The sequence below is a fragment of the Alligator sinensis genome, unplaced genomic scaffold (assembly GCF_000455745.1).
Source record: "Alligator sinensis unplaced genomic scaffold, ASM45574v1 scaffold886_1, whole genome shotgun sequence".
In the NCBI taxonomy this organism is placed as follows: Eukaryota; Metazoa; Chordata; order Crocodylia; family Alligatoridae; genus Alligator; species Alligator sinensis.
This window is the reverse complement of record NW_005842040.1, coordinates 2,049,415-2,060,636: the sequence shown is the minus strand read 5'-3', so window position 1 is coordinate 2,060,636 and position 11,222 is coordinate 2,049,415. Positions and strand designations below refer to the sequence as shown.

The window sequence follows — 11,222 nt, the reverse complement described above, 5'->3', positions numbered from 1 at the left end:
CCCCCCCCCCACACACTCCCTGTTAGATTCTAGACTTGGAAAACTTATAAATTTGTTATAATTTTCCATGTCTAGAATCTCTGATTTTTGGAGGGTCATCTTAATTCCCGCCCCCCCCCCCCAACTGCTGCAGGGGGGCAAATGGCAGTGGGGCAGATGGCAGAGGAGTCAACTGACCTGACCACCTACTCCTTGCCATCTGCCCTTTTCCTCCCCTTGGCACCTGCAAACCCAGCATGTCCTAATACCTACCCTTCTCCACAATGCCTGTGCCCCCCTTCCCACCTGCCTGCCCTATGTGCCACCATTCCCTCACCCCACCCTGCCGACCGCTTACTTTCCTCTGGCAGCTCTAGCTGGGGCCCCATTTTGGCCAGGGACAGGGAGTACAGAGCACATGCTTCCTCCAGGCCTGCCCCAGCCATGCAACAGCTACTGTGGCAGCCTCAGCTTCAGCCCTGGAGATGGGGCCAGAGCTGCTGCTGCCACCACTGTGGTGGCTGGGGACAGAGGCATGTGTTCCATGCTCCCTGCTTCTGACCAATGTTGTGTTCCAGTTGGAGCTGTGGGTGGAAGGTGTGGGAGGGAGCAGTGGCTACGAGAAGCTTAGGAACAACAGCTGTGGCTCCAGCTCTGCCCCCAGCCTTGGGGGTTGGAGTTGAAGCTGCTGCTCCCCCTCGTATTCAAATCTAAGATGAGGAGCTTTTTTTCTCCAGGTTGTGTGTGGGAGGGCTCATCTTAAGTAAGTAAATACAATAATATAGAAGGCAGTTCTGGCCTCAGATAACTTGCTATCTATATGTTGAATGGAATGTGACAGGTGGACAAAAGGAGTGGCATTTGGGTAACAAAGTCAGTGCAGTCAAAAGTTACAGGTTACCACTTGTGTAACCAGGAAGAGGTGGGGTAGAGTTGGGAGTATTGTAAGCTTCTGGAAACTTGAAAACAAATAACACTGCAAAAAAAAAAGAGAAAAAAAAAAGTTGCTCATTTTACTCCTAAAAAAAAATAGTCCAGTTATATAACCATTAATTTTGGGGGTTCAAGAAGAAGAGATGCTCTTTTCCTTGGTGCTGATGCTGTACTCCAGTTTAATGCTCTGTGCTATTGCTGGGTATCATATTTCAGATGACTTGTATCTGAGATGGACCTTGTCTTGATGAATATATCTGACAGCTTAACCAGCTCCTAGTCTGAGGAGTTATGTTCTCCTTTTCCAGATTTCTCCTGTTGTTTTAATTGGGCATGTAGATTTTTGCACTTCCTACTCAGTTATGCTCCACCTCTCAGGGAGAACTTTTTAGTGCTGGAGGAAGTATTCTGGTTTGCAGATCACTCTGAGGATCCTCTCGGGTCAGAAAGTGCTAGGTGAATATAATGTTAATAGTCCACAGTATCATTCAGACAGAAGTATGGCAGGGGAATGGCAGTATCATTCAGACAGGAGTAACTGAGTGAGTGCCCAAACTGAAACCATTAGCAGCTATGCAAGCAAACTTGAATATTGAATTCCCTTCCTAAAAAAAAAAAAAATCTTTGCTTTTTAAGGCTTGAAGGAGGGGTTTCTGTCCACGATAAATTCATACAGGTGCTAGCCTCTTGTGAGCTTCTTTCTGTGACACTTGTGTTTTCTGCAGGTTTTGGAGAAATCACACAGCAACTGAATCAAAGTGAACTGGCTGTTTTACTGAACTTACTGCAGAGCCAGACCGATCTCAGTGTCTCACAGATGGCCCAGCTGTTGAATGTACACTCTAACCCAGAGATGCAGCAGCAGCTGGAAGCTCTCAACCAGTCCATCAATGCTTTGACAGAAGCCACAGCTCAGCAGCAGGACTCTCAGAAAGTGGCCATGGAGGAAGCTGTAGAAGAGCCACCTGCTGAAGTCCAGCCGCCAGAGGAGCAGGCAACTCCAGAACCAGCTAGCACTCAGGGAGATGTGCAGAATGTGCTGGCCGTTCTACTGAGTCAGCTCATGAAGACCCAAGAGACTGATAACAACCTGGAGGAAAGCAATGGGGAAAAAAGCAGTGAGCAACGGGGGCCAAGGAAAACCCCTACAGTGCATCAGGAGGAAAGCACAGGTAAATAATCCTGACCATTGCTTGTGGGTCTCAGGTACCAGTCATCCTTTTGAGGAATGAAAGCCTTCCATAAAAATGCATCTAATGTATCCATGACCTTGAGGGGGCCAGCCCTCTTGAACACCATAAGAAGGGTGTTGTATGAAGGTGTTTTAGGGAGGAGCTGGGTGCCAAGGTACCTCAGCTGTGGCCAGGTATTGTACATAAGGCCTCTCTGAGAGAGTCTTGCTCACTCGCTCCATGTTCAGCAGTGACTGGGAGTAACTGAACCTCAAATAAAACTGAGCAGTTAGGCAAGTGTTTAAAACTTTCTGGGTAGCCAGTCAGTCTAACACATTTCAGAAATTTACCAGCTTGCTTCACCTCTCAAGAACATATAAAGCCCTTTGCTTGAATGGGCAAATGGAATTCTGAAAGAAAGGGGCCTTTTGTAAATACTGAAAGAAACCCAGTGGGTACATTCCTGGTGACGGAGTTTTAGCTTGGTATCATTGGCCAGTATTGGTTTTTCACACTGTGTGTGCACGCATACAGGGTAAGGTCTTTTTGCACAGGACTTCAGAGACTCACAGTTGCCACTTCTTTCTAATTCATTGAACATCCCTATTGTCTTTCTTGCCCAAAAAAGTTGTGTGAAAAGATTTTTTTTCAAATGTATAAGGGCTGGCTTAGGAGAGAGTGCTGCAAGTGAGGTAAAGTGACAGTTCAGTATTGAAGAAGCTTGCACATCTGGCTTTCCTATGCCTGGTTTTAGCTAGAGCTGATTTTCATGAGTCCTAAAATTCAACTAACGTTTAAAATTGAGCTACATGGCCAGTTCTGAGAGACCAGAAGAGAGGTTTGTTTAAAAGAGCTGGCTTGTGCCAATGGAATCCTGGATTTCCTTTCCAGAGGTGAGTGTCAATGTCTCTGTATCTTCTATTGCTGTCAATAGAGCTCTATTAGGAACACAAGGCGAAAGTATCACCAGATGATAGAAGTGCCTCCTGCACGTGCATTACATTAATCTTTTCAAAGAACTTATTTTGGCTTTTATACACAATCCTTTTCTGCAACACTGCTGAAGATGCTGCTTTTCAGGAAGAGCTTTCACACTAAGTGTATCAACCATCAAAGCCAGTTGTGATGATGCTTTTTACCCCTAGGTTACTGGACGACAGGTTCAAATGAACAGCAGCATTTTACATTGCTGTTAACTATGAAAATGAGACAGTCACCCAAATCAACTGCTTCTTGAAATTATGAGGAACATCCTCAGATAAAGTGTAGCCAATAAACAGAAAAATGCATTTAAATATTTGGAGGGGCGGAGATGGGGAGGGATGCTGTATGTTCATTCAACTTGAGCAGTTTTCACGTCAAAAGGTGACTTTCCTAATGACCAGTTTTGCAAACGTTAACAACTCTAATTGCAGCTCAGCCAGTCACTTTGAAGGAGACCAGATTGAATGATACTTTTGTGGCTGAGTTCATTCACCAGGGCCTAGCAAGAGCCAGAATTGGTTTTGTTAGTAAATTCAGCACAAGTGACGTGAAGATACCCAGAGAAATGGAGACATCCAGGAGGAAGCTGCTTTTAATATGAATCACTTTCCTGATCATGACTGTGCTTCAGTTGGGGGCAGGCTGGGACCCTACAGTTTTTTGTTTTTTTTGTGATGCACATGAGCAGAATGCTTTATTTCTTTTACCAGCTTAGTAGCAGCAACACGTAGATGCCAGTGACAGAGTTGTGATGTTGAAGGTGCATGGTGTGAGAGAGTTGTTTCCAGAAGATTTCTCCTTATGAGAACAATGTCCTTGTTGAAGTCTGATCAAAAAAGATGTGGGGAGAAGCTGATTGCAAATCAACAAAGAAAAATCTGCAAATCGCATCTGCATGAAAATATTTTAAAATAAGATTTTTTTTTTAAACTATTCAATGTGCACATGTATATTAAATTCCTAAATAGCAAAAGGGAATGATTATCCCCATTTCCTTTTATTTTCTAGCTTTGATCGCAATCAAAATTTGTTCTTAATTTTTTTTCCACAGTATGTAAACACATTGGGTCTGTGCTTCATCAGTAAGATCTCACAGAGATAGCCTTGTGTCACACAGCTGCCAGTGAGCGTATTAATAGAGTATTAAGGCACAGTGCCCCTCTGCAGCAGGAGGCACTGCTTTCAAGGAACATATTCTGTCATGTGGTTCCACATCTGTCTCCCTCTCCCTCTCTGCATTAGCCTTTGAACTAAGAGCAGGAGTTTTCTTCACAGGTACCCATGTGTTAGGACAGCTGTTGTTGACTAACCAGGAGTGTGGGGGAAGGGGAAAACACAGGGAAAATATTAATGAACATGTGCATCTATCTTTCAACAATTTGCCAGCTCTAAAACCTTCACTTCTTTCTCTGTCCTTCCCAGAGAGCAGGCTGTCTCCATTGGTAGGCTGTTTGTTTTGTGTAAATGTGTAAATTTTATATATATAAATATATAAAATCTGTTCACATGATTTAAGATAGTGTTTAAAAGAAGTAACCCTTCCACAGCATGTCCTCCTCGCATTCTCCCACCAGAGAAGAGACCCCCAGAGCCCCCTGGACCACCACCGCCACCACCTTCTCTGTCTGAAGGAGATATCTCCAGTGCTGCACAGGAGCTGAACCCAGCCGTGACGGCTGCTCTGCTGCAGCTTTTTTCTCAGCAAGAGGCGGAGCCACCAAGCCACCAGACGCATGAACACCAAGCCTTGAGATCTGCGGATTACGCCAGATCGCATTCATCCAGGACTTACAATACTGAGGGGCCTGAGGGGGGATTTGGTGCTGATGAGCGGAATTCTGGCCAAACTTTAACAGAATCCTCAGCCCAGACTCTGGGGAAAAGCAGGACCTTTTTGGGCTCTGTGAGCCACCTTGGGGAGTCAAGCAATTACCAGGGCACAGGATCTGTCCAGTTTCCAGGGGACCAGGACCTCCGCTTTGCCAGAGTCCCTGGAGCATTACACTCTGGGCAGTCCTTTGTAAAAGCCGAGGGGAGCAACAACACACTGGTACACCCAGAGGCCAAAATTCAAAACTACAGCGAGCTGGGATCAGGGACTGCTGGTTCCAGTGGGGCAGGAACAGGTCACAACTGGGGTGCCCCCACCCAGGCTGCTTCTTATGGGAAGGCCTACCGTGGGCCTAGTAGAGTGCCTCCAAGAGGGGGAAGGGGGAGAGGTGTTCCTTATTAACAGACTTGAGTTGTGTGCTGATCTCCTTCCCTCCCTTGCCTCTCAACCTTTAGCGAAATGATTTTTTCCAGAGCAAGGTATCATCTGCATTTCAGCTACTGCAAAGCTCTATGTTGTATTCCTTGCTCGCTAGGCTGCTAGCAGGTACCCTACAAGATACTGTAGAATCCCAACTTGGGTGTCTTGCTAGTGAAACCTCTCAGACTCAGTTAGTGACAAAAACCGGAGTTTTCTGCCCTAGCTGGTAGATGGTAAAAAAAATATTTAAAAAAGGAGGGAAAATATTTGGAAGGAATAAAAATGTTTTACTAGCCTGGCACCAGTGTTTCTCAGAAAGAGAGAACCATCCTAGTGTTCAGGTAGGACTCGGAGAGGGTCAGTTTCCCAAGGTAATTACTTGTTTTGTTTCTTTTTTTCAATCCCTTTTTAAAAAAACAAACAAAAACAAAAATCTGTTGCTAGAATGGCACCTAGATTGCCTGTACTGAATTTGGAGAACCAGGAAATGGCACTGGCTTGTGTTAAGAATTTTTTATTAAGCATCTCCTTCTTTCCGCTAAGCAGCTGGACACCCCTTTCTCCTCTTTTCTTTCCCAAGTCAAACCTTCTCTCCAGGTTACATGTCTGGGATGCCGTGAGCCCAATCTTGTTGGTTCCCAGACGCTAGATCACTTATATTTTGATCGTAGCCTTAGTGCGTTGGCTTTTGTGAAGGGTCTCTTTGGGTTTTATATATTTTTCGTCTGCCATACATTTACAATGGGACTGGTCTTTTTAGAAGTTCAAGAGCCGAAGAGAACTCCTAACTTAAAATATATATCTTTGTAAATCTTCAATTCCAAAACATTTTTTAAGTTTTAAGGAAAAAAAGGGTTGGCTTTTTTTTGTTCTAGTGGGGAAACTTTACCATCCGGAAGTGTCTTATGTAAACATCAGTCATAGTCTTGGAGCTGATGTCTGCCTGACAGCATTTTAAATTGGGCTGGAAGCATTTCAGTACTTCAAGGGTTAACTGGCGTTAATGTATAATTTCTATTCACAAATATATTTTTCTTGTCAAGGAAGTATTTACAATGAATTTTCTCCTCTTGCAGAACATTGCAATGTTGTCCATTTCAGTGAAATTTAAACAGGAAAAAAATGAATAAAACCTATGTATTTATGGGCTTTTTCAAGTGGGCCTTTCCTATAGAAAACACGACACATCACTACTTTTCATTTAAAAAATGACAGTGTTTGAAGTATAAAATGGATTGGAATTCATGAAGCTGTGAGACCTTATTGCAAAAGAAATTTAGGATTTTCTTTTCTTTTTATATCTTAAAAAAACCCCACACCCTTGAAGGTGATCCATCATTACCTGGAGGGGGAAAAATCTGCCTTAAACAGAGCCAAGCAACTGTGTAAGGAATAACTTTGCAGAGGAAGGAGGGAGGGATGAGGAGAATGCCTGTAATAATGAACCCCCTTGTATGAATAAAAAAAAAAAAAAAGCAAAATGTTATGTTGTTGATTCAGCAAAGACTTGTAACACAGTTTGCAAAATTCCAAGTGTAAGTTTTAGTGGTTTTTTCCCCTCCAATTGCCAGTTCATGCCTAATGTGCAAACCCCAGTACTGTAAGAACATACAGAGTGCACTAAAAAAAAAAAGTGGTAACCTCTAGACACTTAAATATATTCATATTTTTTCCTTGTGAATGTTCAGCTGCCAGCTGTTCTGGTATGTTTTCAGGTGCCCTGGCTTTTCCTCCCTAGCCTGTCTAATTTATTTGGGGAAATTGTTACAGCACTGAATCTCTACAGGAAACGGATGCCTCTTCTTTTTTTTTTTTTTTTCTCCCTTCCTTTCTACTTTATCAGTTTCATCCATGGATTTGTCAGCCTTACCAGAAACATTTTAAGGAACATTCATCTGTTTAAAATCCCCCTCCAGTGTTCCTCATCTATGTGCTTTTCTCAACTACTCATGGAGTACTGAGCTTCTGTCTTGGAGAGTTCTCTGTGTGACCAGACCCCTTCAGCTTCCCAGTAGACTGTAGCCTCTGTATGTGGAGCAGCTGACAGGACTGATGACATGATCTTTCCTTGCTATTGTAGTGGAACTTGTCTCCAAATTCTGAAAATAATTGGTGCTGTTCCCTCCCAGCTGCCCCTCAGTGAATAGAGAACTTTTGTCCTGCCAGATTTCCTCACCAAAGTGAATGAGTAGTCATTGACACTGTGTCTATATCTTCGTTCCAAACAACCTGCTATAATTATAGGTTATCTACAAATGTTTCAGCAGTCAGTAACTTTATGCAGGATACCCTCAACTGTGCTGTGGATCTCAAAAGGAGTGATGATTGCAAGATGAATTTTTGGTCCCCTTTTGGGTATGCAACTTAAGATACTTAAAAAAACAAGATCATTATTTTTAGGTTCAGGATTCCTGTACACACACACTTCACTTTTTTTTTAGGCATCATCCAGTGCTGCTTCCAATCAATGGAACCTGCCTGCCTACTTCAATAGGCACGAAGTCATGCTTTTTAAATACCTTGACATTATTGAGGAAGACATGCTATTTATTTATGTGCATCTGGGTTATTTGTTTGTTTGCATTTTTTCCTTTTAGACATGGTGGGGAAACTTTTTGGCAGAATTAAATTTCTTGGAATTGACCAAGCTCAATCCAAAAATGTTTTTTTTTTTTTTCAAATTGTACCATGAAGACAATAATCCTATTCAAAGATGCGACTCGCACAGAGGAGAAAATATGGCTTTACTTCTGATGGTGGGAGCAGTAGGTGGACAGGGCACACCCACTTGAGTTCAAGGGCACATATCTTTACCTTGTATTCCTGATCCTGGGGGTGGGGAGTCATGGAAGCCATTCACTTTTTTTCTCTTTCATTATCAATATCTAAATTTATGTGAAGGGACTCTGTATAAAGAAGACTAAAGAATTTATACAGAAAAACCAATTGCATGTATTAAACAAATTAAAACAGCTGGTGGTGCCAGTTAGAAAGTTCCTCAGATGGCAGTACACCCCTCTTTCTTTTTTTCCTTAATATGGAATATCTTTGGGTTTAAATGCCAATGTCCAAAACCTGTAGCCACTGTGTTCCCCAACAGAGAAGTGTCTGATAAAACATCTTTATTGTACCTCTCCCAAGTTTCATTTTTGAGACTGAGCGCGCCTTTTTTGGTTGTACCTTTGTCTCTGTACAGATATTTTGTAATATATTAAATTTTTTTTCTTTTCAGTTTATAAAAATGGAAAGTGGAGATTGGAAAATTAAATATTTCCTGTTACTGTATTGCCTTTTGCTCCATTGCATTGAATTATTATGTTCTTCTCTATAGTCTTTCACAGCTCACATGGTACCTTCCCCCCCACCCCCAGAGTTATTTCCTTGTCCCCCTTGGTACCTCACTCACCATTTTTCCTCTTCCAACTGTAGCTTGATACTACATGGCCAGATGTACCGGTAAGTGGGTTGTCTCAGTGCTGGTTTATTTGGGTCAATGGAATTTGCCATAGCACCAAAACACAGCCCCTGTCTCTGAGCTTGTTTTGTGATGATATTAGTGTCCACGTGTTAGTCCCAGATTTCAGAGAGGATACTTTTCAGTTGAGGCAGGACCAGAGTGCTGATAGTATATCAGACTTCACTCTTCCCTGAATTGCCTTGTGTGGCATTGATGTGTTTTAAAAGTAGCACGGTTTTGTAGTGCTGAATATATTGGGGCTGTGGTGGCTTTTAGACAGCCTTTGGCAGGGCTGGGATGTCTTAATTAGGGTGATATTTTTGCCAGCCAGAGCTTGAAACAGAGAAAGAGGGAATTTGGAATGAACTAATTGGAATGAAGTGAATGGCAGGAAGGAAATAGTGTGAAGCAAGTGATGAGATGGAGAAGGAATGGTCACTGGATGCATTGAGAGGTACCCACCCACCCTAGTGCAACAAGCTAAATAGCAATAGAGTCTGTGGGCTGAGGTGCATGAACAGTTGGAACTAGCTAATCTGAAAGCTCAGTGGGTGAGCAGGTTTAGCAGCCTTAGTTGCTGACTTACATTGCAGAGCAGGTCTTACTTTTAAAGAAGATGCGACTCAGCAGGGGAGATGACACTGATAGCTACTTGGAGCCAGGTTACAGCTGACCCTAGGAAGGAGGAGATAATGGCTGTAGAGCGTTTCAAACCTAAAGAGGAGCTGAAACAATTGCAAGGTTTCCAGAACATGTGGAGATGTGGCTGGAATATCAAGAAAAGATTGTGGCAACAGTAAGACATAATGGGGAAGAGGAAGAAAAGCATGGGCTAGTACTGCTGCAGGCAAGATCTGGAGATGTAAAGAGAGAGTACCTCAAGAATCTATGGGGGAAAAGAGTGGAGGTGAAAGATGAGCTGAGTCTCATGGGACTAGAGTAGAAGCAAGGAGGTAGAAGAAAGTGGAACTGAATCCCAAGCATAGCAAAGAACAATTGAGAATTGAGTGCAAAGGAGTTGGAGTTGCCATGATTAAGGATAGAAGGTTAATTTAGGGGCCAGGAGACAAGCCTATTTCTTATTCTTCTAGTTGTGGGTGTTAGGTAACTTCCTATTTGAGTCCTAGATTTATTTTTCCATAGCACTGGGCTCCCATTCAGGACCATCCATTAAGCAGTTCATTATTTTTCCTAAGAGATCAATACTCCATGGAGCCTTTAGAGGTAAATCTACCTTTTGTCCAACATAGGGAGACTTGCACCTTTTGGTAGTGTTGGCGCGTCTTAGCTGGTGTTCTGCCCCCACCTCTCTCCTGTTGGAACTTAGTCCATTTACATGTCACACTTCGGAGGGCAGCAATAACTGTGTTTCCATTGTCCATACTGCCTGCAAAAAGGATGTATGGTACTGGTGCATGGCAACAGTCACAACAGGAGTCAAACCCCAAGTAGGACTTGCCCAGACCTGGTTGGTAGGGCTCCCTTGTGGAAGTTTAAGTGGCAGGGATGGTGCGGAAATGCTGCGTACCAATAGAAAAAATCACGTTACACATGAACTAACATGGCTTCTAAAGCCTGTAAGGCAGTCATAGCCGCACTAATGCCAGAAGCTGAACAATGGGGAAGGCCCTCTCTAGTGCTCACATTTGTCAGAATTCTAATGCTTGATCATTCCATCAGGGTAGGAAAAACTTCCTGTCAAACCACCCTCCTGAGTACTTGATGATGTCCACAGACAATCTGTGCTTGGCCAGGGGCCTTTCCTATTAGCAGGAACACTGGGGAGTGTACTCCAGGTATGACTCCTGTCTGGCAACATTGGGTGGCATGCAAGGTGTGGGCTACATTACTATGTGCTCATAATATCTAACTATCCAAGTGCTTGTTCCCTCTTCCTCCTGGACACGCATCCACTCACTTGTCTTGCTGGATGGATATCCTGCAAACATGCATTCTCCTTCCTGGTAAAGGCTGAAATAGTGATGTTTCATCAGAACATTTCTGTAGATCTAGGTCCTGCTGGCCTTTCTTCTAGAGAAAATGGCTTCATCCTATGTGCTGTTTGCTCTCCTAACATTGGTTTTGCATCCTTGCCTGTGACTCTTAATATGTATCTGTATGCAGATGGCATGTGGTAGAGAGAGGCAAGTTTAGGGTTTCTTGCTTAGCTGTATGTCTGAGGTTGTCAACGGCAAAATGTTAACACTGCTGGTGATATATTAGCAAAGCAGATAAAGTGTGCAGTCGGCTGTATTGACTAATTTACCCTTCTGCTGTTGATCCAGGGGCATGAGGAAGCTTCAACTGTGTGTATGTTTGCTCAGGGTGCTAGCAAATTGAAGCAGCTGGGAGACTTTTAAATGTTCAAAAGTGGCCCCTTGCCAGCATGATCTTGCCCCCTTGTTCTTCCTTGAAAGGGCTGAAGATGAGAGCCTTTAAAGCAATT

General features: G+C 43.3%; 1 protein-coding gene across 2 annotated transcripts in view; it reads left to right on the top strand.

Annotated features, from left to right (window-relative positions):
• Positions 1–8,669, top strand: part of CDK12 (cyclin dependent kinase 12) — a 40,410-nt gene extending 31,741 nt beyond the window's left edge. The window contains exons 13-14 of one of the 2 annotated variants that reach the window (XM_014519436.2): positions 1,638–2,084; positions 4,643–8,669. In XM_014519436.2, coding sequence (XP_014374922.1) covers positions 1,638–2,084; positions 4,643–5,301 — 1,106 coding nt within the window. In that variant the 3' untranslated portion in view covers positions 5,302–8,669. Of the gene's footprint in view, positions 1–1,637; positions 2,085–4,615 lie in introns of both variants that reach the window. The other variant, XM_014519435.2, reaches the window with a different exon arrangement.
• The last annotated feature ends 2,553 nt before the right edge of the window (positions 8,670–11,222 follow it).